At 37.2% G+C, this 26,259-nt stretch overlaps 3 protein-coding genes and 1 non-coding gene across 4 annotated transcripts; 2 read left to right on the top strand and 2 right to left on the bottom strand.

Annotated features, from left to right (window-relative positions):
• Nucleotides 1-13: 13 nt before the first annotated feature.
• Nucleotides 14-26,259, top strand: LOC128254049 (RING-box protein 2). Its single transcript, XM_052982838.1, has 2 exons — nt 14-272; nt 26,015-26,259. Exons 1-2 carry the CDS (start codon nt 113-115, stop codon nt 26,194-26,196), a joined length of 342 nt encoding a protein of 113 aa, XP_052838798.1. The 5' UTR covers nt 14-112; the 3' UTR covers nt 26,197-26,259.
• LOC128254039 (facilitated trehalose transporter Tret1-like) lies at nt 2,008-11,863 on the bottom strand. Its single transcript, XM_052982810.1, is given in 9 exon segments — nt 2,008-2,732; nt 2,805-3,090; nt 3,156-3,941; nt 4,535-4,660; nt 6,224-6,374; nt 7,293-8,071; nt 8,073-8,237; nt 8,900-9,170; nt 11,740-11,863. Coding segments are annotated over 8 exon segments (2,583 nt in total). The 5' UTR covers nt 9,002-9,170; nt 11,740-11,863; the 3' UTR covers nt 2,008-2,544.
• On the top strand, nt 18,083-18,155 carry Trnam-cau (transfer RNA methionine (anticodon CAU)). The gene has a single exon. It is a non-coding gene; the product is annotated as a tRNA-Met (tRNA).
• LOC128254385 (uncharacterized) lies at nt 22,639-24,808 on the bottom strand. The gene is made up of 4 exons (XM_052983462.1): nt 24,778-24,808; nt 24,408-24,571; nt 23,512-23,847; nt 22,639-23,145 (listed from the first exon to the last, which is right to left on the bottom strand). The coding sequence occupies exons 1-4, from the start codon at nt 24,806-24,808 to the stop codon at nt 22,999-23,001; spliced, it is 678 nt and encodes a 225-aa protein (XP_052839422.1). The 3' UTR covers nt 22,639-22,998.

Below are 26,259 nucleotides of genomic sequence, written 5' to 3'. Positions count from 1 at the left end.
GCAGCACTGTTTATTATTTCTCCGTATTTTGGCGTGGCAACATTGATTTTTGGCTCGCAATTGTTTACATTTGTTTTTTGCTAATATCTGCGAATTCCTGCGATTATTAAATATGGCTGATGATCCGGAAAACTCGGTGGATAGGACCACGGACGATGGAGATGCCAACAAGCCGGAAAAGATGTTCACTTTGAAGAAATGGAATGCAGTTGCAATGTGGAGTTGGGATGTAGAGTGCGATATTTGTGCCATTTGCCGCGTTCAAGTTATGGGTGAGTTCATAACTATTCACTTTCCAACTTTAATCACTGCTAATAATGCTGATTATACCCCTACATACATACATATGTGATAAGTCAAAGTTTCCCCTTTGGGCAGCTACTTCAGCGAATTAAAATCTTGCTAAATCCATAAAGACAAAGGGAAAGGCAAACAACAACAATCAGCAGTTTATACCTTTTCAAAAAGTATCACCATTTTTACCAGCGATTTGGCACTTTCAAGCTAAAGTATTTTCAATATCACTAAATATATTTATATATAAAAAATTGAACTTAAACCATTAATGGATTAATGTAGTCATCCTATTTATGAAGTCAAGATCTAAAAGGTCGATCAATATAAATTAAGGCTTCAAGATTCAATGCCCGTTTTAATAGGTATATAAAAAAATATAAATAAAAAAACTATATAACGTCTTTAGTTTTAATGGTCAGTATAATTTAAAACCATTTATAAGCAAGCAAAACAAATTGTTTTTTTATATTAATATTAGGGTGGGCCAACACAATAAATACTTTAATTTATAAATAACGATAATAAATTGAACTAAATGACTATGCCATACTTCTAGATCTTGTCGCCTATTTTTTTGAGAACTTAAATGTGTATTACGTTTAACTTGGCTACAATGTCCAAATCGAGGATCTTTCTTGAATCGGTCGTAATGATATAGTTACAGTAAACTGGTGATCCATATTTCCATGTGACACTTCAAATAAGTATAAATGTTGTTGAATTCATTTTATTATAATAGCGACTTGAACAAATGTATATTTAATAAGTCATCTACGTTATGTTTTCTTTGGCAGTTGCTAGTACGAACTATAGAATTTTTGTATTTTGCATTTGTTTTAATTTAGAAGTATGACGTATGTCAATTCAATTCAAACGATTTTTTGACTAAAGCTCATTAAAAAAAAATAGTTTAGCTAGCCCTCAAAAATCAAAAATTTGATTGGTTTACCATATAGTTTTATAGAGCTTTCTACAAGGGTGTTTAACCCTTAGAACCATACGAAAATTCACAATAGAAAAAACATTGTAAATTTTCTCCGACCGTCATCAGCATCAATAATGCAGTTTATTTGCGTCATTCGAAGTGACACAGTACTTGGTGACATAGCCATCAAATTTATTTTTAAACCTATTTCAAAATTGTAAAATCTGATTGCCATTACCAGTTGAAACTGACTCTGTCAATGAAAAGATTGGTTATGCTTTAGGTAACTACATATATGCAAAAATACTATATTTTATTCCTGACAAGTAAATAATTTCTGTAATCAAGCAGCCGATGCACAGATGCTTCTTTCGCAATTGTTTATTCGATTTTGAACTCAACTTAATTAAGAACCGATAAGATTCGAACCTGAACCCCATGTAATGCTCGGCCTTATCGATGCGATTCGGTCGAGTGTCAGCAGAGCGATTTTTGCATTGATTGCCGGTGCAAAAGCGAGCAAATGCGTTTCTATTTTTGCATTTCATGTGCCTCTGGAATGGCCATCTAGTCGATTGGCCATCTAGACATACAATTTATATGTATATATATGTATATACATACAAACATTTAGAACCGAATGCGGGGACATGATCGGAATGAAACTCACGTATTTGAGGCGCTGACATTGTTCGAACTGTAAACCGCATTGCGAAGGTCGTATGCAAAGCGATTTTCCAACTCATTTTTTTTTTTAGCCATTTTTCGACGAAAGTAAACGTAACTTTGAATTTGGTTTGATTTGTATTTTTAAATTAGTCTACATATAGATACACTTACAGCTTAGGTATAGTACAATATATATTCGATATATAGCCAATTGGTGTATTTTCAGGGAGATTTTGGGTGCTTTTTGGGTTTCTTCTTTCTTCTTTGCTACAACTAAACTACGATTCATGTCATTTTTTTACACCGATAAATTCACGCAACATTCATCAAAAATGTCAACAAATTAGTGCTTAAAATCATAATTTACATAATAAAACTATGCACTTAAGGATTATAAATAATAATAACAATTATGCGTGTAGAAAGGAAATTCTTTTGCTAAGCATTACACGTTAGCTAGGACTAACAATATCAGAGCGCCTGGATGGGGTCCTTGAAAGATTCCTTTTTGTCTGCGTTTTTGTTGATGTCAGGATCACCCACTGCTGCGTATTTGACACACACACACAAACACACATCAGTTTCTTAAGCACTAAAGGCACTAGTCTAGTATTTGGTTTGATCGCATATTCAGATCCTTGGCAACACGCCGTTTACATGTTGAAGGACAATGGCTTGATGTTGGCCACCGAGGACATGCGGCGCACACGGCCCATCATCTTCCGCTCGATGTCCTCCAGGGTCTTGCCCTGCGTTTCGGGCACGTAGAATATCACAAAGAACAGGCCGACGAAGCAGATGGAACCGAACAACCAGAAGGCTCCATGGGCGCCCAAAGCAACTGCACATAGAAATGAATACAAAATTTATAAAAGAGCTCTTTTTTTTTTTAAGTTCTTTATGCAGTACTCACCAGTGAGGTCGGCAAAGGTCTTGGTCACCACGAAAGTGCAGCTCCAGTTGAAAGCGGTGGCCACCGAGGCTGCCGATCCGCGAATCTTGGCCGGCAGAATCTCGCCCATCATCAGCCAGGGAATGGGTCCAAAGCCCAGAGAGAATCCCAGGATGTAGATGACAAAACAGCTCAAGGGCAGCCAGCCCAGGTGGCTCACATCCGGACCATGGGCCTTGCAGTAGAAGAAGGCGCCCAAGACGGCCAAGGTCAAGATCATGGCAATGTTGGAAACATACAGAAGAATCTAAAGAAAAAGAGGGAATAGCAAATTAGTAAGATAGGACTAAAATAAAGGGCTACAAAACCCACCTTTCTGCCCGCCCGATCGATCAGCACGATGCCAATAAACGTGGCCAAAAAGTTAACCACACCGACAATGATCGTACAGACATTGCCATCGATGGTGGAGCCCGCATCCTTGAATATCTGCACCGTATAGAAGATGACCGCATTGATGCCGCTCAACTGTTGGAAGAACATCAGGCCCAATGAAATGGACAGAGGCTTCAGATTGTTGCGTTTGAGCAGCTCCAACATGGTGTTCTGCGTGGCCTGGCGATCGGAATCGGCCTGGGATCGCATCAGACCCTTCAGTTCCGGCTCCACATCCGCCTCCTTGCCGCGCAGCCAGGTCAAAGCCTTCCGCGCACGCTCCTCCCGTCCACGGCTCACAAACCAGCGTGGCGTTTCCGGAATCAGGAACATTAGTATCAGGAAAGGTACTGGTAGAGCTGCTCCCAAAAAGGCCAGCATTGACCAGTCCATAAAGGATCCCGCCACGAAGCAGAGGAGGATGCCAATGTTACCAAAGGCCGTGGGCAAGAGACCCAACGTTCCGCGCACTTCCGGCTGCACAGTTTCACCCAGATACACGGGCAGGGACAACGAGGCAATGCCCACGCAGAATCCGGCCAGGAATCGTCCACACAGCACCATTGCCACATTCACCGCACAGGCAATCAGCAGTGAGGATACAATAAATGGCACGGCGGTGGCCAGGATCGTGTTGCGTCTGCCAAGATACTCAATCAGGGGTCCTCCAGCTATGCCACCTGCCAGTCCAGCCAGCGGCATGATGCCACCCACCCAGGAACCCTGCAATTAGATGGCAATTTCGAGTGATTAGATAGGATTCAGTAGATTTTTTACTCATTACTGCCTTGAAAATCCTTTGTTTTGGACTTTTTCGATATGATATTCATAAAGTTTAGATCAAGCATATTGTGTTTAGGAATTGAAAGGGTTTTTTTTAACATTTAGCTTGAAAGACAATACATTTAATTTAACATCTCAGTACTAAGACAGCTCTCAAATCATTTGGGAACTTGTTTTTAGATATAATTTTTTTTTGCAAAATCTATTGGGCTCAAAAACTAGAGTTAAGCTTAGTACAAATTTTAGACTTCGATTTTTTTTTGTGTTTTTTTTTTGGGGAAATTGGCTATAAAACCCAGTAAATGTAGGAATAATATGAGAGATTATAAATTACAAAGCTTGTATTTTAGGTAAAAACTTTGAATATTTTTCAGAGTTTTTTAATTATTTTTGAGAATTAGATGAGTTTGAACCTATGGAATTCGAGCTATTTTTGTAAGTTTTATTAACATCACCTACGAATTTTCTTGTGAAAAGCTTGAGGAGCTCAACAGTTTTCTAGGAAATAGATTATGTCCGTGTACTGTACTTACAGCCTCTTTGGTGACCTCAAACGAGGTGATATTCCTATCGGTCATCGACACAAGAGCAGGAGAAGTATAGGCGCTGACAAATCCGACCACTAGGGAGCCCAACGAAACGCTCAAAGCGGCCAGGACCTGGAAATATAAGAGATTTAGATGTAAATTAGTAGGGATTATAAATTATAATTTTCTAAAGACGAATTTAATGAGATTTTATGAGAAGTTATGTAGACAGGCACCTGGGAGAAGGTACAAATGGCCTTGGGCTCCTCCACGGGCACGGAGAAGGACACATGGGTGTCCGCTCGCATTAAGATCTTCATCCCGCTGATGTATCTCTATCTGGTTTTTTTTTCGAACTAAAACCGTTTTTGGTTAGCAACGAGGTTGCAGATATAGCTTATTCAGCTGTAAGCTGGCTGCCTTTCACTTTGCTCCTTGGAATTGGGAATGCTTTCGGCGCGTTCGCTCGTCAAAACTCAACTGAAACTTGTCATTTTGCCCGAGTGCAACGGCAGTTGCATTTTCGCTGGTTTTTTGATTTCGAGAACAGTTTTTGCCGTGATTCTATGAGGCTCAGGCACGTACACGAAGCCACCGAGTGCTGCTGATCGATCGATATCGCTTAATGTGAGTGAGAGATTCTATTCTGTTCTGTTCTGTTCTGTTCCCAAGCGTTTGATCAAGACGGAGCTTATCAGTTTGTTTTTCCTGCGACAAAGACAAAGGCGTTACGCCGGACTTCGAAAAGCGGTTTGAGGCTGTTTCAGCGAACGTCGCCAGCAGCTCGAGTGCAAAACTGCAACTGCCAAACAATCGGGCAGGAAAGTTGCAGGTTCAGCTGTCATAGTTTACCTTCTCAAACCCACACACACAATCCATTCTATTCCGATCCAATCCAAGCCGATCCATCCATCCATCAGGCAGCTAGCGATATTTTTAGTCCGGCCATAACTAAATGCGTTAATTTCAATTAAGGCAAAAGCGGCGACTCAGACTCAAATGCGGCGGCATCGTGCGAAAAAATAGCTCAAATGGCCCACACGCTCGTAGCTCAATCTGGAGGCCCCTTAAATTGCTCAACGAGTGCTTTATGGTCGCATTAATGCCATTCATAATCTCGGGACCCGGGAGGCGCCAACGAGCTTAACGAGCGGACAATACATGTCCTCCACCGCCCCTTGGCGGATCTCACTATGCCGCCCCGGCGGAGTACACTCAGAAAATTTTAAAAACAAAAATAATTTAAAGCTTTTATTTGAGAGTTCCTATTTTAAGGAAGAATTAAAAAGGAATTGGTCTTAAAAAGGAGTAATAAAGAACATGTTTTAAGATATGCAACCTATTAGGTCTTCTGCAAACGAGTTCAAACCCACTGCTGTCTATTTAAATCATTATTTCAATGTGCTTGTGGTGTTAATTTACTTGTGAGTTAATTTGATTCATTATTTTTGGCAGCTTATTTTGACAGAATTTATAAGAAGAAAAATGTGATTAAAAAATCGTCAAGTAAAAAGATTTTTTTTTTTTCAAAACTAATATGTTTGTAACTGAAAATTATTTTTTCTAAAATTTATAACAACTCCTGAATCTACTCTTTTAGAATACAGATAGATAAACACGAATATTTTAAAATCAAAATTAATGAGAGCAATTTTTTTTTTTTTTTTTTGGTGAGTGTATGTTTGGCCGACCTACCTGAGTCCATATGAAGATGGGATTCGTGGTGGGACGGTAGACCTCCAGCTTGGGCTTGCCATCCTCGGTTATCTGGCGCACGAAGGGCACCGCATGACGGATGTTCTCGCCACGTTTGTTGCCCATCTCGTCCATCTCGTACAGTCGGCGGCTGCGGGAGGAGAAAGTTGCAAAATTGCGTGTCAGCGTTTTGTATCGGAAGGTTGCCTTTGGAGCTAACAGTCATTTATTGTCCGGCTCATTGCGTAGGCGCGTGTACGGCGGATAAGCCCGAGCCGGAGATACTATGAGATCGCTCAAAATAGTCCAAGCAGCGTAGGGGGATTCCAATTTGTATGCCACTTGGATTAAATTGATCAACGAAAGTGCGCAAATAGCTTGAGAGTAATTTTGGACATGCGAAGAGCTAACTATTCAATTATACAGATTGTTATCTACACGTTTTACTATGATTTTATTTGGACGCGCTTACTATTCAATCATATGTTTATTTTTAAGCCCTATTTACTATGACTTGAATTGGCACCCTAGTTTCGTTATCAAATTTTTTCAAATATTTATGTTAGCAGTAAAGTCAATTCTGTAGTAAAAGGTATTAAATTTTTACTTTCTAGTGTTTCAGTCTTATTTTCATACCTGGATGAGCAAAAATCAGTAAATAGGTGACTTAATACAATTTATAATCATTCTTGGAACTTACTGATCAGTTTCTAGAAATGTTTGATTAATGACAGTTTTCCATTATCTTGTAATTACTATATGTGCAAAACGTTATCTGATAATGCGATATCCAAAGTTTATATTCGTTCAGAAATATATATATCTATAACTTTTACTTTCATTTGAGCTTTCATTTGATTTTTGAAATATATGCAGTTACCAAGAGCATTAATAGGTGCAACCTCATTGCAATAATGTTAATTTCATTTAATTTTTGCTAGGCCACAAAGTCCAGTTAAAGATAACCCCTGGCTTTGACCTTTTGGGGTTTTCCAACTCAATGCTATTTGTCTACTTTCGAGCTCATGCTCCTGGATGTGAAATTCTTATCGTTATTAATGTCACTCACCTTTTGCGGGAATCTGTGCTAATGGAACGCTGCTGCTGGAAGTGCTGACGCGAGGTTAAGAAGTCCTCGTCGCTTTCGCTTTCCAGATCCTTGAGATCGATGATCACCGGCTTGGTGATGTCCTTGGGCCGGTGGATCAATCTTTTGTGCTCGGGATCGTCGCCTTCTTCGTCACTGTCGGTACTCGAACCCTGAAGGACCTTGTCGAGCTTGAAGGTGACGCGTGGATCCAAACTCTGGTGCTTGCGTCCCTGGAACTCGCGCCGTGTCTTGTGGAACTCCTCCTCCGAGGATGATTCCTTTAGCAGATCCTGCAGAAAGCGTGTACCCTTGACGTCCAAGGAGACGTGCTTCTTGGCCTGAAACTGACGACGATTGTCGTTGGCCAAAATGTGCTTGAGGTCCTTCAAGATGCCCTTGTGATCGACACTGGTGGCCTTCTGTTGCTGGAAACCAGATCGCTTCTCCTCGAAACTGTCCTCGTCACTGCTCTCGGCTGCTTTGGTATTGTTATTGGTATTGCTATTGCTATTACCGGTATCCCTTCGCTCAAAGGACACTCGTGATCCTTTCAAGCTCTGTTTACTGCGCTGCAATTCGTCACCCTGGGCACCTCTCTGCTGGCGATCACGATGTTCGCGAATCTCCAAGGATGTGGGTGGTGGTGGCAGCGGTGTGAGTTCCAAACTACCACTGGCTCGCAGCGGAGTCCTCTGTGGCTGCTGTTGTGTGGGTGGCTCGTTGATGTCGTCGTCCTCCAGCAATGGCCGAAACGATAAGCGGTGGCTCGTCCTCCAGCAAACGCTGTGTCCTCACGGTCTGCGGATGCCTTTGGGGTGAAACTTGGGGGAACAGGAAGGGATCTTCGGGGAGAATTGTGTCCAAACTGGTGGCTGTATTCGAGGTGGATAGATTGCTCTCCACGCGGTGATAGCCCAGCTCGTCCTGTGAAGCGAATCGATTTAAATCGACAGACGGTCGCTAATTAATTAAATTGAATCATAACGCGTGTCGTTCCTATAAAGCCCTGCTCATCTTCGCCCCAAAATACATTGCGATTAAGTCGCAAGATCTGTTCTTTAACACCAATCTCAAAAGGTTGCAAGAGGTCCAGCATTATCGGTCATGTGCGCACTTAATGTTGCTACTAAAAACCTTGTTTTCGGCTCTCAGAGAAATATTTAATCACTCTAACAAGTTTAATGGCTCATTGTTTACACTTCTTTCGTATTTAACATCTTCCGGGAATAACAGCTCATACTAATTAAACAAATTCAGAATTTTTTCAGGAAAATGAAATTAAATTATTTTGACTTCGATTGGTTACTATAAAATTCATAAAAAAAAACTTTTTAAATGCTTTGGTCTGTTTTATTTAATACTTTATTAATTTAACGTAAAAAAAATGTAAGAAAAATAAAAAAAAACATTTTTGAAAAATAGATTTCTTATGGATCCAACTTTAAAACATTCCAATATCTACTTGAAAAAAAACCTCTATTTCAATAATTAAACCCAAAAATTCTTACTCATTTCCTTGTTATAATTAAATTCAATTGATTAGGCTTATTGACTACCCCAACATTTGTGTTTTTTGAGATACTTACACCTACTCGGGTTAGTTTTTCCTTGAGCTTGCCCATGGCGCTACTCAGCGGTTGATGACCGCCTCCGCCGCCGCCGGCTCCTCTATTGTCGCGTCCACTCATCTTATCAGCTCTATGGCTCTATAGGTGAACTTGAACTATTTCGTTTTCCTTGGGGGAGTTTGTTTTTGTTTTTGTTTTTCTCACAGACTTTCACTTGTTTTGGTGTCTTCCACTTGACCAAGTAATCAATCTTTTCGTGTCTTGATTAAAGCGATTTCTTTTGTCTTTGCTGAAAAGAAAGGGAAATTTTGAAGAGGTTACAAATATTAGATAACAGCAACTTATATTTTTAGTTAATCTTTCAGTTTCAACAATTTGTTTAACTTTAATGTTTGTTTACCATAGCTTCCCATTTTATTATATAGTTTACCTTACTTATCAGTAATTTTAATTTGTCTGATGTCTGGCCAAATGGCGTTGCATTTATAATTTTTTTTGATAATTATTGCCCACTTGAAATGCATAGATATAGTATCTGTAGTACTATTTTGTATTAATTAAAATGGTCTGATGTGTGTAAATAAGTTTGGTATTAAAATAGGTAAAGATAAATGCACTATAACAATTGTAGCTTGTCTACTTAAAATCGTCTGCTGTCTGAGCTCTCATCGCCAAATATTTATGGGCTTAGATAACGCTCGAGCCCCCTTAGCACCCAACACACCCACTTTTTGAATACTGATTTGTCCTTGATTTCCACATTTGACCAACTTTATAGCCGCAGTGTTTTCTCTCACCTATAGTTGTTTTTATTTACTTTTCTCGAACATATAGTTGTTTTTTTTCCGGCAACGTGGAATATATATTTATGATCTTTTAAGTTTGGCATGCGGCAGTCCGGTAAAAAATATAAATATTTCTAAAAATTTTCCACCCACTTTCTTTTGAACATATATTAGCTGATTAATGACCGCATCGTGGAAAAAGAGGGAAATATTTTCATTAATTTGCTTTTGTCAAATTTTAGCTCTCGTTTTTCTTTTCATTTGTATTTGTTTTGACCATTGACTTTGCGTCATGTGATGCCAAAAAATATGTGTAGGCGCCATGACGTCGACGATTTGTCTCTGCTTTTTTTTTTGCTAAAGCTTTTCCACCCACCACTCCCCTTTTCTGTTTCACTCTATTTGTGAAAAAGTGGGTGTCAGTTTTTTTTTTTGCGAATCTATTCTTTTTTTGGAATTCCTTGCAAATATCATCAGGCGTGACATAACGAGAGGTCTTTGTCTATCTCACACCCGAAAGTTTAATTGCAGGCACTGGGAAAAATAATTAAAATGAATATTTTACAAAAATTATTTTAAAAAATATTTAATTGTAATTCGCAACGAGATAAAGAAATGTCAAACTATTGCAGGAGTTATTAATATTACAGTTACAAATCGTAAAAGGGTTTTTATATAACTACATAAATATTAAAAACCTCAGTTAATCTAAAATAATCGGACTTTGGCAAGATTTTGCTTTAACACCTACAAGAACTAAATAAAAAAAATTAAAAAGATATGAAATATTTCTTACAAAATGTTGGCACTTCGAACAAAACATTTCAGTGTGAGTTTTCCTTTAAAAGTCGTAAATTTTAATGGGCAACTTATAATATTTCGCCGCGTGACGCCTTTTTAGTTATCCATTTATTAATTAATGAACGTGTTGCGCTTTTCTTTTCGCCTAAAACGCAATTGCAACGGCTGTGTTTATATGCAAATTCTTCGCGAAAGGCGCTAAAAGTTGCCATTGACCTTGATGAGGCGTGTGTGGGCGGGTGGGCGTTAAATGACACATATTTTTGGGGGCCTGCGAGGCGAAGAGATCGCAGCACGTTTCTCTCGCGCCGACGCTCTTAAAACCTGGCTTAAGCAAAAACCACTCTTTAACCAGCTGTGGCGTTCTCTTAACAAAATCGACTCACGTGCCGAAAGAAACCCCGTTCTCTCACACTCACACACACACATATAAGCCTAAAACCTACACAGGTGAAAAACCTACGTCAACAGTGCAACGTTGCGATTTTGTATTTTGTATTCATTATTTCATTATTCGTCATGATCTTGCGGACAGTTTTATTTTTAAAAAACGTTTTTCATGCTGACACCAGATTAACAAAACCGTAATCGAAATTACAATTAACAAAAGGCAGCCGCCAGACGAGTATTTTAAGTAAATTCGCTTCAATTAGCGCAAAAGAACGCCCACACAGTAGAATTTGAAATTGAATTTTTCATTTTTCGAACTTTGTTTTCACTTTTTGCGCGCCACACAAAAATTTTACACTCGAAAATTAGTAAGAGATAAATACCAAGTGTTCTTGTCTAAATTTAAGAATTTTCACGGTCGCCACACTCTCGCAAAAGTTTTTGTTTCTCGACTTTTCTTATTTCCTCGAAAATTGCATTTTACCCTTGGCAAAATAGTTTTTGTCATTTCTTTTTCGTTTGTTGCTGCTCTTTTACAACATTTTTTCGCACATTACGTAAAATAGTTTTGCAGACCGCAGGCGTTTCATTTAAATTTTGGGTTCATAAATATTTCTTAGATTGACGTAGTAGGCAAAAATGCGCATAAATTGGCAGTTTTTTATATGCCAGACAGCCCAGAGACTGTGTTCCTTTTTTTTTTTTACTTTATATTAATGGGGTTTGTTAAAAATTTCATGAGAAACGCGATAAGTGGCGACCGGAACTGCTCGCAAACTAAAACTATAAATAAACAAACTGGAATGTAACACTGTGTTTTGGTCTTTTTCGCTATAAGTTTTTAGATAAAATTTTTGCGGCGATTTTTTGTTGTCTTTTTACCTTTTGAACAAACTACTAAATGTGATATCCACTATTGTGGCACTGAAGTTCGAGATTCGAATGCGCAACGCTTATATAGCGCACACCGATTTTGTGGGGGAAGAAGAAGAGGCCTTCGCTCGAGCTTTTTGTTGTTTCCCCAACGGTAAAACAGGCACTCTCTTCGGTTCTCTCGCTCTTTTTGTTATTTGTATGGGTAAATGTTGGGCCGAGAGTTGGTGTTTAAAAAGAGAGAGAACCATCGGACGAAGGTCGAAAAGAAGGCATGAATGAATGGGGCCTGTCTGTGTTTGGGTGTGTGTGGGACGTCTCCTAGTTGTAGGTGTCTCACTTGTTGTTGGTGCTCCTGCAACTTGGAGGCTGTGAGAGAGGATGACGCGTGTTCTTAAAGAGAAGTTGCGACTCGCGACACAGTGGCACCATCCAAAAACACATTTCCATACCCTTTTTCAAAGACAGGGTGTCTTGGCCTTACCACCATTCCTGGATGCCACATGGACTTGCCTTGCAATTCAAATCTTTTTGCAATTTGCGAATATTATGTAGCATCCACATTGAAAACAATTCATTTTTCTTGTCTTAGAACAACAACTTTGCTTGTTCCATTTCCACACATATTTCATATCGATTGGACAAATAAAATAATTAGAATGTGATAAAACATTTGCTTTTAATTTCTAATATATACATACAAAGACTAAATGTTTCCACGAAAACATATACCGAGTATGGATTTAGAATGAAAAAGATTTGTATCATCCCGAGTAAATTTTTAAGTGCAGTCTAAAGGTTTTCCTTAAATAAAAAACATTGCAATTATAGGATAAGTTTCAAGTCGGTATGCCCGCCTTTTCCTTTTAGTTTTCATTTTTATTGATTTGTTTTGGCCGCTACGTGGTTATAGTTATGGTTATGTTATGCTCAATGACCAATTGGCCATTGCGGCCTGGATGCTGAGAGTTCCTCACTGACTGGTTGTGTGAGTGGCTGCCAATTGATTTTTATTTACACACATATTTTCAATTGATTGTTATTAAATTGACTTTGAGGCGCGTGCAAATTTCTGGAAGCCTTGGGGAACATTTGCGTGTGACTCCTTGTCCGCCAGCCGATGTCAATATCAATTCACTCACTTTAGTTTTTCGGGGGCCTGACGCAAGTGCAACCAAAACAAACAATGATGGATGATGCGATGATATATGGGGGGGAAATAAGTATTAGTCAAATAATTAACCAGGACAAGTGCGTCGTGTTGCTGTGGCTCACTCTCGATTATTTATTAGTATTTTATTGGTTTATTTATTTCGATTCCGGTTTAAAATGACAAACGCGCCCCCAAAAACCGCGGGGGGCTCGTCTCTCTATTTCATAACATGGCATCAACATTGCGCGCAATGAGACGACACAATTTCTAAGTACCAGGCCCGCCAGCCGGTTTCGTTTTATTTGCAGATACAGATACGACTAATAACAAAACAGATACGGATACAATGCTGGAAACTGGCTGGTCACAAGAGGTCACCCTGACCAACAGAAATACCAAGAAATTGTATTTCAAAAATATGATTTATTCAGTAATCAACTCAACAATTTGTATATTAACTTAAAAATTTTTTTTTGTTTCTTTAAATACATAGTTTTTATAAAAAGTCCCCTAAGATATTACACTAATCCGCTGAATATTTGTGCCGTAATACTTGGGCTTAGAAGTCAAAAAGCTTTCAAATACTTCAAGTAAAACATTTATATGTGGACTTTAGCCTTTACCAAACAATCGGCAAGGTAATAAATCTAAATAAAGCGTTATAACATTATCAGTCTACCCATTATTAGTCACACATTAGATTATACTTAACATCAAAAGCATTACCGAGCATTAAATACCAGATAACAATAATATCCGTCAATAAGCTACCAAGTTCTCGAACTTTTAAACGAGCCTCTTTTTTTTTTTAAATGAAACCCCTTGGTGATGGGCGCCTCTGATCGAATAGCAATAAACGGAAAGTTTTTAATCACGATTCTTCGTAGCACGCGTTCGATATTTCGGCATTTCCATTTCCACCACATCGACCGTCATTTGCCCTCGACTCGAAGTTGCGATCGGTTCGGTTTACTTTGGATCGGATCGGATCGGATAGGCAATCTGTTGTTTTTGGCATGACTCAAGGCTCAGCCGGAATCGAGAAAAAGTAATAACACAAACAATAGTTAAGGCTCTCAAATTTTGATGGATTTGGTCGTTTCGCGATCTGTAGGGGAAGGTCAAAAAAGCAGCAAGCAAAAAATGTTTGAACACAAAACTTGATTGACAGGAATGGAGAGAGGGAGTATACGATCTTTTGAGAGGGAAAAAAGAGAGAAAATGAGCTGGCGAAATAGGAATTTAAAGTGGTGAAAAAAAAAACGAAAGTGCAATGAACTTTAAAATAATTGCACAAAAGGGGAGTACTGAAGGTTCAAATTTGAAACAGCACTGGAAAATAAATCGTTCACTATAAAATGCAACCATATATAAAAACTTTATGATTTCATTAAAAACCTAACCATTTTTTAAGTAACATCACATCTTATAATCAAATAAAACTATTTTTGACGAAATTACCAAAGCAATTTTAAATGTTTTTTATTTATATTTGATGTTATAATTATATTTGTATATGAAATAATGTATTTGTTTTTTGTTTCAATTTGTTTATATCATATTTGGTTAAATTAGTACTTAGTCATATTTAATTTTAATAAAAACATTAAAATTAACTTTGGTATAATGTGGGGTCAATGATACACCATTCGAATTTTCACATTGTTTATCAAAAGTTGTCTTTCTATCGCAGTAGTATATAAGTCGGAACGAGCCGGATCGGACGACTATAGCATATAGCTCCCATAGGAACAATCGGAAAAATAAATGAAAAAAAAATTATAACTTTTCTGTTTTTTATTTTTTTGTTTAGTTCTTCGACATTTAGTAATGGTTAAATATTTCCGATTTACGGATTAAATTTCATCAAAGTCGGACGACTATATCATATAGCTCTCATAGGAACAATCGGAAAAATAAATGAAAAAAAATTATAACTTTTCTGTTTTTTAATTTTTTGTTTAGTTCTTCGACATATAGCAATGGTTAAATATTTCAGAATTATGGTTTAAATTTTATCAAAATCGGACGTCTATATCATATAGCTCCCTTAGAAATAATAAAATATATAAAATAACTATCAAATAATTGAGCTGCAAATCATCATAGCTTCAATGTTTTTAAACATATACGAAAGTAAATCATAATTTTAATGTTTTCAAAAATGTTTAATTCTTGCAATAGCTGCAAGGGTATTATTTCTAAGTGATATTATCTATGGAACATGCCTCTTTATAAATGATTCATTATAACATTATGAGGTGTTATGCATTAGCAGGCTTTTCGCATTCAAGGCTTTTAACTTATCTTTCGGAAGATAGGCATATCAGTTCCGTTCCCAGCACATGACGTAATTGACACGTAGCTTTCACGTAATTACCGAACTGTACTCGCAAATCACAGGCCCACTTCCTATTTGGTCTATTTTTAGTAGCTCCACCAGTCTAAGAAATAAGCGAAAACCACAACAGAAAAGCCAAAACAAGCGCAGAAAAATGCCAAAAAAGACGAGCCCCCAGTTGCACGTTCCACATGAAAGAGATGGGTATATACATTAAGAAGGAGAGAGGGCTAAACGAGTGAGACAATATGGGGTAGAAAGAGTGGTGGAGCACCTGGTAACTTCAAGACATAAAAAAACCAAGAGAAAACCCAAAGAGAGTGCATCAACCTATTAAATTTGTGAGGTGGCGCAGGCGCACGATTCAAAAATGCTGATGCAATTGCGCATTTATTGCATCAGACATTTCCAACGAGGGTCCACTGTGAGAATAAATATAACACAAATCGTTGTACGCGAGCGGAAATTTTCCAGGCGCTAATTAAAGAACTTCGACAAAGTCAAATTGAAACAAATGGCAAAAAGCATTAAATGCTTATTTATCTAATTGGTGTTGGAGTCACATCAATTTCAGCGAAAAGAAAGAGAGTGGGTGAAAGAGAGCTTCGCTTCTGCGATCTCTTTCTTCTCTCTTTTCTTTTTTGGCAGCTAAAATTAGCGCTAAGATATCAAAATATGTAAAACAAAATGAGACCAATAAGTTCAGTTAAGCATGTGATTCCGCCCCCTCGCTCTTTGCCTTATTTTCTTCGTCACGCGCCAACCCAAAAAAGTATTTTGTTTTTATATATACACCGAAAGCAAAATATATATTATATGATATCTATTTATTAATCAAATTTTTTTTTTTTAATTTCCAAGAACAAAAATTTTTATTTGAATTACTAAAATATTTATAAGCTGAAAAATGTATACATTTAAACAGTGTTAATTGAACTCTGCCTTTCGTGACACATAGAGTACAAAATTTGTTAAGTATAATAAACTTAGAGGAAGAATTTAGACTAGGACTTAAAAACCAGACCAGATGCAAAGCCTGTGTGCTCATTTGTTTAAAATTTAAAACTTATAATTGTATAAAAAATGTAAATCTTTATTCTACCTTCGCATTGAGTTTTCATGACGACCTGTTTTTTCTGTGCATATATCAACTATACACATATGTATGTACGTATATACATATATGCTTCTGTATGCGTGGTGACGTTGCTGCTTTTGGCAAACCAGACGAGCCTCCAACTAATACCACGAAAACAGCCAGCAAACACACAAGCAAAATTAAGCTCCACATGGTGACTTTGCTCTACTTCTATATTCTCCAATCAGACTTTGACTGGCACTTCCCCATTTTATTTGCTGATTAGATCCGATTATGACGATCGTTTTGGTTTGTCGACATTTTTGCAATCGTCGCATGTACTTTAAACTTAGTCCAAGTCATTAATCGATCGCTGCCCCCAAAGCAAAAAGCTCTCGCGCTCTCCCAAAAAATAAAAGCTTCGTTCGCCATTTAATCATTAGAATTTGACTTTTGTTTTCTATTTATACACGGCTAATTTTCAATGGGAAGTGCTTACCTAGTACTACTGCTAACACGTGTGCACATGAGACCTGTTTTAGTTGTATACCGAAAAAAATTAAATAGTATCTCTCTACTCAGATCATTTTTAATTATTAAAAGATAAATATATCTTTTGATATAAACTATCCATTAGCTGTAAAACTAACATTATTTTTTTAAATGTGTTATTTTTTAAATTTTATTTTAAAAGTTAAGATCTATGCATCTACCATCGGGTTATATGTAATATTTCTTTTGGGATTTATATAAGTTTTTTGTTATCTCAGAAGTTTCTCAAAGTCTCTGGTTAGTACAAGAAATCAGAAACATTGTTTGCTAATGTGAAATACGAAAATCTTGCTATCTGGTGCAAAAATATATTCTTTCTGTGTACTGACAGAGGAAAAGTGAGACAGCGAGAGGTACTCAGACATCCAGGTAATTAAGGCGAGCTAAATGGCAAGACCAGTGCCCTTCAGCCAAGGTTAAAGTTGCACTGTCCGACCGTCTGACTATCTGAAATTCTGTCACCAACCGCCAATGACCAGTTCAAAGTTGCGAAGTTGCGTCAGAGCGCTAATAGAAACCCCAACTCTACATATATACACCATATCCACGAGATATGTATGTATATACAGACTTATAGGAATAAACCCACTCACAAAACGACGATCGGCAGCGTCTGGCTTGACTAGTTAGTCATACAGTTTTAGTCTGCCAGCCAGTATGCAAAGATTAAAATACCTAACAGAGTCTGGTTTTGGCGGCTTTAATTGATGCCGTGTATTTATAAATAATCTTATGAATATGCACGTTCTTTGGAGGGTAAAACAATACAGGTTCCGTTTGGCTAGCAACTGAAAATGAATGTAGAGGGTAGAATAACTATCGTACGATTGTCTAGACTACTGGCACTAACCAAACTGTTTTCAAAGTGTTAATTAACCTGCTGATGCAAATCATTTTCTGGAAGTCTACTTACATTCATCTAATAAGCACAAAACATTCCAAAGCATATTTATTGCTCATAAAAGTCAATAATTAAAGCACAAAAATGTCAATAGAACCTTTTATTGTGCAAATTAAACAATAATAAGGGCACATTATGTGCTAAGTAATAAATAGTGGCCTTGACTTACGTGCAAAAATGTTTAAAGCGTCGTAAATAATTTCGATATCGTTTTGTTTTCAAAATAAAAGTAAAAACAAGACCAAAGTCTGGGACCGAATCAGAATCCCCTCGAGAACCCGCCACGTGGCCAGTTTCAAGTTGCACCCCGACGCCGCGAAGAACATGGCCTCGGTGGCGCAGTTGGCAGCGCGTAAGTCTCATAATCTTAAGGTCGTGAGTTCGAGCCTCACCCGGGGCATGTAACTTTTTTTCTCTTTTTTATTATTATATTCTATTTTTCTTATTTTGTATAAAATATTCAGATTAATCCTTAAAGACGTTATTTCATTATTTGTACTGTATTGGAATATTTTGTTTGACACTTATGTGTGACCTATTTGCTATTCTTAATTATTTATATAACAAGGTTCTCATTACTGTTTAAAATTATTTTTAGCAATTGATTTATTAAAAACAATTTTTCAATTGAATATTCAATTACAATAATACTATTTTTTCAGTAACATTCTATTCTAGCATTTTATCTATTTGATCTTAATTGTAACAACTTTTTTATTTGGTTCTAGTATTTTCACAAAATCAAGAGTGTGCAACTTAATTTATTTACTATTTATTTTGCAACGTTTCTTTATTTTGTTTAAATATTTTGACTGCGTGCAAGCATCTGAGAATCCCTATATAAAATACGAGACTGCACTTTAATAATCCGTGATAAAATTACGTTGGCGTGCGGTCGGGATTATTACGGTTACAAAAGGCGATCCCGTAATTCAGTTACAGTTAACGTAAACTGAGTAATTACACGGCCATTACGGCTGACATTAGGTTCTTCCAGCTAGCAACGAGATCGAGACAAAACAAATATTGTAGAGCCTGTCAGTGGGTGTTGTGATGATCAGATCGTAGCGACCAGACCCCGGACTGAACCCGGGATGGTGGGATGTGTCAATATTTACCAAAAACCCACACCCACGACTGAATGTCACGTGGCTATCAGTGGGTTAAGGCTGTTTTAACCAGATTTTTGCCATAGGTCGGACTTTAAGAGTCTACGGGCTTTTTTACAGGGGAAAAAACCTGGTGAAAAAAATTCTTTTAAAAATGTTATTAAAGTTCTATCGCCCATCCAAAAAATATAGCTTTTTGAGGAATATATAAATTCCTTCTTAAAATTGTTTAAATGACAACTAAATTTATTATATGGTTGTAGCGCAAATTAAATTTCTAAAATCATATTTTCATAGAAAATCTTTTAGAGTCAAACTACAAATGAACCTTGAAAAAATGGCAAAATAACTTTAAGATATAATAATTGTATTCTTTTGTGTGTACCTTTTTTTTCCCAGTGCAGTTCCTAATTTCGCGGAACTGCAGCTGTACAGGATTAGATTTCAATCCCTCGACTGTTTTGAATCGGTTGTTCCTTTTATATAACACCTTTTTGCACCTGTCCGAGTCGCATGGCTTATGTAAAGCGTGCCAATAACCTGAAGCAAGGTCAGCAAGATCCGGTACTGTTATGTTTATATGGCTTATAAAAGCCAAATATACTGATAGCGGGAGACAATCCAACAGATCTGTCGAACACATACAATTACATATGTTCGTGGAGTGCGAGTACCAATTTTAAGGCAAATGGAAAATTTCATGGAAAATTACCAGGCGCATTCACTCACAGCGGCAAGACCAAATGCAGGAGTGCAGAGATTTCGAAAAAATTCCTCTGAAACAAAAACGAAAATCAAAATTTTCCATTCACCGACTGCAAGTGATCTTTCAATGTGTGAGCGAGTGAGAAAGTGTCTCTGCCTCACATCGAAATACTTCTCTTAATTTTACCGCACTGAGAAACCCCCAACCATCCATCAATTTGGTTCTTCGGTGATCGCCATAAATTTCAAGTTTGCACCGTATTCGCCTCGGTTTCCGATCTCTGCACATGTGATCGGTCATGTTCGAATGATATCTGTATGTATATAGTATCTGAATGTGCCAGATATTGGCCACTCGTAAGTGGAACAAGCCAGAAAATGCTACGCTGCGTATTTTCATTTGGTATCTGTGCAATTTTTGTCTACAAAATGCAATGCAGAAAGGTTCTACAGATTTTTCTTTATAGCTTGGGCTTAGTGGTTTCTTAACTAGGATGACCTTGAAAGTTTTGTACTAAGTTCTACAGAAATCTGAAATAACTTAAGGAATTCTATCAGAAACTTGAATATTTTAAGGAAGTGACCTGAGTTACTCGCTAAATTTAAAAATAAATTATTTGTCAGCGAGTGATAGAGATTAAATCGAAGTATCTATTTGTTGGCCTAATCAAAGATAACTCACTAATTGCTTGATCTTAGAACTATACAAAATATTTGTCTTCACTTTTGTATTACTCTACCAAGTCATTATCTTGTTGCCCTCCGCTTGTTAATTTATTCTAAATGGCTGAATTATTTTACTCACCACCAAAACGCTTTGCAAAAATTAACATTTATCTACTAACATTCGCACCTTCAGTTCGGTCACATGTGCGACTTTCCACGAAACGATATGGCAATGTGATCTAGCTGAAGATATGGGTGAAAACATCACCCTCGCAACAAAGTTTCCACGGGGCATGTGGATATCTCCATTATTTATTCATTTGACAGTCTTATTGATAATATGAAAATTACTCCAATCAATATTATTCATATAAAAAAGGTACATATATATATACATATATATAAATGACTATAGTCATCTAATTACCCTAAAACAAAGAAATGATTGAAGAAAATCGATATATTGCAAATAAAAATATAAATTGTAATCCAGCAATATCTGATTTTTTATAAATGTTGAAAAACTAAGATAATATAATAGAATGATACAAAAAATAGATTAAAAAGGAAGGAAAAATTGTATTTGATGTACTGTTAATTATACCAAGGATAGGTAGGGTATGGGAAAAATACCAAAAACCGAATCTTTTGATGAGGATGCACTTAAGAGAGAATGTTTCGCTGAAAGTCAAGAGCGGAAATCCAAAGAGCAGAGAGAACGAAGAGCAAGTTTGGGGGCACGTTCGTTGGTTGATTTTCATTTGTGTTTTTTTTTTTCGTTATCGTATTTGTTGTTGTTGTAGCTGTTTTGTTTGCTGGCTGCTGGGCGACAAGCCCCCGTGCATGACGTCACGTAAGCGAGACCGTTACAACAAATGCAAAACGAGTTGTTCGGGGGGGAAATGAGATGGCACAAGCTGAACGAAAGAGACAGCTGCTTATGCAACGTGACATGCCAAACGAATCACAATTAAATAATAAAAATATTAGTAATAAAGCCATACATGTGACCAATTTGTCGGTGAATCGATCAAATGCATCGATAAGACGTAGATATTGAGGCCTCGATAAAATAGCCATCGGAGGTGTTGAAAACGCTTGTCGCAAGTGCGAAAATTCTCGAGCACTTGCCATATAGGTATGCGGCGATTTAAGGGCTATATTTAGGCCCGATCCCAGATCCCAGACAGATTCGTCGCTAATGCAGTCGCCAACCTTGAACTTATACTTGCATAACGGCCAGACATAATGCATTTGCATATGCAGTCGATTAGATCCAATTCCGATTCCGATCCGGTCCGATTCACCTATCTATATAGTCGGCGATCGTGTGGTCAGGTGCAGTAAACTGGAATTTTTAATCAGTCGGCGGCTGTCGACTCGTATCGGCCGACCTGAACTCGAAGCAGTAACGATATTGTCAGGTATGTCGGACAGGTTTGACGGCCGTTCCACTGCCATACTTTATAGATAATGGGGTATATGTGTTATCCGGTCATTTACCGAAATCTCTAAAGGCTTAAGCTACTGAAAAAGGTATTCAAAAGTATGTTTGACAAATAGATATAAAATGCAATGCAAAGATACGATACCTTAGCCTACTTTTAGACACCTATTTAAGTGAGTTAAAAATCTCTTAACATAATTTTATAATTGATTATCGCGCTACAGTTCAAAATTTTTTATACAGAAATTTGAATTTTTAGCAACTAGCTAATTTTCTATCAAATGTCTAAGAGAGGAATATTTTTTCACCAACTGGAAGACCAAACATTTTTTCAAAGTGGCCATATTTAAAAAAAAAATGAATGGAAATGCTTAATATAAGTGTTAAACAAATCCTGCTGTTTTTAAAAAAATTGATAAATTTTCCTTAATATTAAAGATTATTTAGATCTAGAGGTAATACAATTTCTGCTGTTGCAAGTAAGTTGTCTTAAAGCTCCGAACGACCACTAAATTCTTGTGCAAATATTAAATGATCTGCGATCACTTGACTTAGGAACTCCTGGTAGCCAGACGATCAGCTTCCGGCTCGCAAAGTCAGGTGAGCTTGGCTTAAATCGGCTGAGGTGGGCACGTCATTGTCACGTTTCGTTTGTCTGCGATTTGACAGCAAATGCATATTGTGCAATTAGCTCGTTCCGAGCTCAAGCGTCGATTCGCCTAATGCATATGCATGGGCCTTTAAACGGAGTCAAATACCGATTCGCCTGACTTGATTTCTCGATCCCTAGACACACCCCACCCTTTGGCAGCCCTGCTAAACGATCGCAATTGAGCTATATACATATGTACATTGTTGAGCCGAGAACTTCGCAGATTTGCAATGACGCAGTTCGTTTTGGTGCGCATATTTTTCCACTAACTGTACCGTGGGTGCTTCATATCGATCTACCTAAATTAATCAATTTGCTATACTGGTATTTATTTAAATGAAAACTGCCTCCGGACGGTCGAATGATTGATTATGTATGAGCTGAGTAAAAATGATCAGCTGGAACACTTTATTTTTGTCCACTGTGCCTAGGCCGAGCCCTCTAAAAAATTTTCCATTGCCCGTAATTGTTTATTGACTTGATTGACTTTAACTTGCCACACAGACTTTTATTACGGCTAGGAAATCAAATCGTTGGTGTATATTGTAAATTGAAAATATCGATGCCATTCTATTGGCATGTATTTTGTTTTGGAGCTTTTAACTTACACAGTATAAGCTGCTTAGGAAAATAAAACTAAGAACATGTTTGTGACGCCCGAGTTTCACTCGATTTTCTCGAAAAACACCTGTGTCAATGTGCGAGCGATGCCGTAGGCGTAAAAGGTGAAATCCAAGCGGTAGGTTCCAGCAGGTACTGGCATATTGATTTTGTTTAAATCCAGGGCGAACTTCTCCACCGTCATGTGGTTCTGGAAAAATAGAGCAGGGGGTCAAAAACTAAACTAGTATTTTTGTTTACTTAAAAATGTCATTAAAAACGTGCAATTTTATATAAATAAATGCTTAAAATGTATTAAATTCAACAGATGAAAACTTTGGTATCCAAACTTGAATTGCAGAATCGTAAAACCATTTAAACTTTAACAAAAACTTTAATTTATTTCAGATATAGAACTATTTTCGATAAAGGCAATCAATATAAGCCTGAACGAATATTGGAATGTGTTACCCAAATATATTCTTTGCACTTTTAGTTTCTGTAAATAAATTCGAAATCCAGTTGACAGAGATTACTGTAGCTGGTTAAATATGTTTAACTTTCATTTTTAGCTCACCTCTTTCCATGGACAAGAATGATTAAGATTACTATGCATTCGAACAGCACCGAAAATTATACGTTCAAAAGAAAATTCATTACTCCCACTGGACATCAGCTTGCAAAAATCAAAGAGCACATTGTACATAAAGGGACGATAGCCATCCCGCCTTTGAAAGCATTGTAGTCTTGCGGTCAAATTACGGATGGGAAGCTGCAACAAGCTGACCTTCAGAGAAAGTTCCACCTCATTTCTGCGCACCACTTTTAAACGACAGTATTCGTATTTCGTAAAACCTCGAGAAGTGGGTAAATCCATGCACTTGACATTAGTGAATTTCAAAAGACGAGTGCCCTAGAAAAAATACAAGATTTAGAAAATGATCAGTATATCCACATATATTACCATTGAAATCTGCAGTAAAATGGCCAAGAAAATGCAAAATCGAAGTGTATTTGAAAGCATATTGAATAAACAAAACAATGTGGTCTATTTTGTAAGGCAACCCAGCGATTCTTAATTATCAAAAACAACATTAGCATTAACCCAAAATCGGTTAATAGATATAGCAATAATTTGCAACAAATTTAACAGCAATTAAAAAAACATTTACCATAATCAACGCCATTTCTTTCTACTTAATTGAACCCCTAACTAGTTCAAAGACCCAGGAAAAGAACAATCATGCAGTTTTTGCAGATAGAACGCATTTAAGCCCTCGATTAGAGCTATAGTTCGTGACCAATGGCTATTGACTTCTACTTCAATTACACAAAATCATGAAATTCTTGGAAGTATGTTAACAATTTCCTGTTGTCATGATCGTTTTTCGCTTACCCAAAAGTGCTAAATCCAGGGGAAATTGTAAGGCGATTTTCACACCAAAAAAAAAAAAACATAATTTCTTGACTCACGCGGGGTGTAAGATTCGCTTGTTCTTTGTTTTTTTTTTTTCTTTGGTAACTATATTTATTGCTGTTTTTACTTTTCCCCCGGTCAGCAGAATTCGCCGATGCAACGGCAGCCAAAGCGGCGTATACGTGATGCCTTACAAGCCGTCTGGCGACGACGCATTTACCTTACCTGCTTGTTCTGTTGATTGTCATTTTCGAAGGTGTATTGTAAATTTCTGCCGACGCGCTCATATTTCGAAATGTCAACACTAACACCTGCACCAGGTATCAAAAGCGGCTCAGGTGATGCCCGCTACACTTTAAGAAATTTATTCATTTCGAGCCTGATTTAAGGCTATTACTATTACTATTTTATTTCATGTTATTGCACCTTTGTTTTCGGACCAACGATTTATAACCATTTGATTGGTTGATTAAAGTTTAAAAAAATGTATATTATCTTAAAAAAAAACAATTTTTTTGGTATTAGTTTCAATCTTAAGATCATTAGGCATTTTATGATTTTTTAAAGATCCATTTTTAAACATTTTTTATATTTCATCTTATTTAAATATCAAATCCTTTAGAAAACAATTTGTTTTTCACTCTGTACACGTAATGAGCCACTGATTGAACCATTTTTGCATTGACTTGTCGAATTTCGGCGGTGGTTCTGAGAAAATTGTTTTATCGCCAGTGAAAACCGATGCGTTCCCAATTCGGGCCGCCCAGTACAGTGACCTCTCCCACGAACAACAACCGAAATAACTGAAATCAAAAGCGGGGGGAAAGGCTTCGCTAAATTGTGATTTACTTTGCACTTATTTTTTATGTGTCCACCTTTTGTTGAATGAACATTTTTGCCGATTTTGGTGTGAATATTTTCTGAATGAAGGCATTTCCGATGGTAAAAAAAATTCATATCGAATAACTGCAATCGGAGGACATTGTCAATAGCTTTCGGCCATAATCAATTCACAGGAAATGCTGTTGGTGTCAAAGATTCACTTGCGTCACGGGCACAGAGATTTGAAACCGTTGCAATTTCAGCTAATTGTGGCTCAAAGTCGCCAGTGACGCGTTTTGTCAAGTGCACTTGTGGGATCACTTTTTGCACTTTTCTCTGTACAGTTCTATTTTTAAAGTGTCTTCCAAGTCACTTGACCTTTTCACCCCTACTCGTTGATTCAATTAAAACGATTTGCATAAAACCTAGCACGAATGAAAATATGAGCTGTCACCTGATGATGCAACAATCCAAAAAAGATTTTGAGAAAATTATAAATAAATACAAAATCTAAAGATATATTTCCAGACTTTTTGTTTTTAACTCAACAATTTTAATGTATGTATAGTTTTTAAAATAGTTTGGACAGTATTAAGTATAAATATTTTTCAAATTTTTGAATTTTTTTTTGGTTTTGCAATTAAAGTATAATCTACTACTAAATTCATTTAAAGTTGTGTAAACCAATTTCTAGCCTCAATCTGAATGGAAAGAAATCTTGGATAATGAATTTGGGTAAAAATACAACTTCTTAGTTTGATTTTGAGAATTTCTAATATATATCCTTTTTCTTTGATTTCTAATTATTAATGTGTATAATGGCCTTCGTTATTTTTTCCAGATTCCTGCCTTCGCTGCCAGGCCGACAACAAGCGGGATGTGATGGGTCGCCAGGACTGTGTGGTGGTTTGGGGCGAGTGCAACCACTCGTTTCACCACTGTTGCATGTCGCTGTGGGTCAAACAGAACAACCGCTGTCCCTTGTGCCAGCAGGAGTGGTCCATCCAGCGCATGGGAAAATAGGTCTCAGCTCCTGAATTTACTTTATGCTGTATTTAAAACAAAATAAATAAGAAAATTAATGGA

Source organism: Drosophila gunungcola (assembly GCF_025200985.1).
Source record: "Drosophila gunungcola strain Sukarami chromosome 2R unlocalized genomic scaffold, Dgunungcola_SK_2 000004F, whole genome shotgun sequence".
In the NCBI taxonomy this organism is placed as follows: domain Eukaryota; kingdom Metazoa; phylum Arthropoda; class Insecta; order Diptera; family Drosophilidae; genus Drosophila; species Drosophila gunungcola.
This window is presented reverse-complemented; position numbering and strand designations above follow the sequence as displayed.

Bases quoted from the DNA above. Each gene is read 5' to 3' on its own strand.
- LOC128254049 (XM_052982838.1), top strand. From the start codon at position 113: ATGGCTGATGATCCGGAAAACTCGGTGGATAGGACCACGGACGATGGA. The intron at 273-26,014 runs GTGAGTTCATAA...TATTTTTTCCAG, and splicing joins TTGCCGCGTTCAAGTTATGG to ATTCCTGCCTTCGCTGCCAG.
- LOC128254385 (XM_052983462.1), bottom strand. From the start codon at position 24,808: ATGGTTATAAATCGTTGGTCCGAAAACAAAG. The intron at 24,572-24,777 runs GTGCAATAACAT...CAAGCAGGTAAG, and splicing joins TCGTTGGTCCGAAAACAAAG to GTAAATGCGTCGTCGCCAGA. The intron at 23,848-24,407 runs GTGAGTCAAGAA...TATTTTTTCTAG, and splicing joins AAGCGAATCTTACACCCCGC to GGCACTCGTCTTTTGAAATT.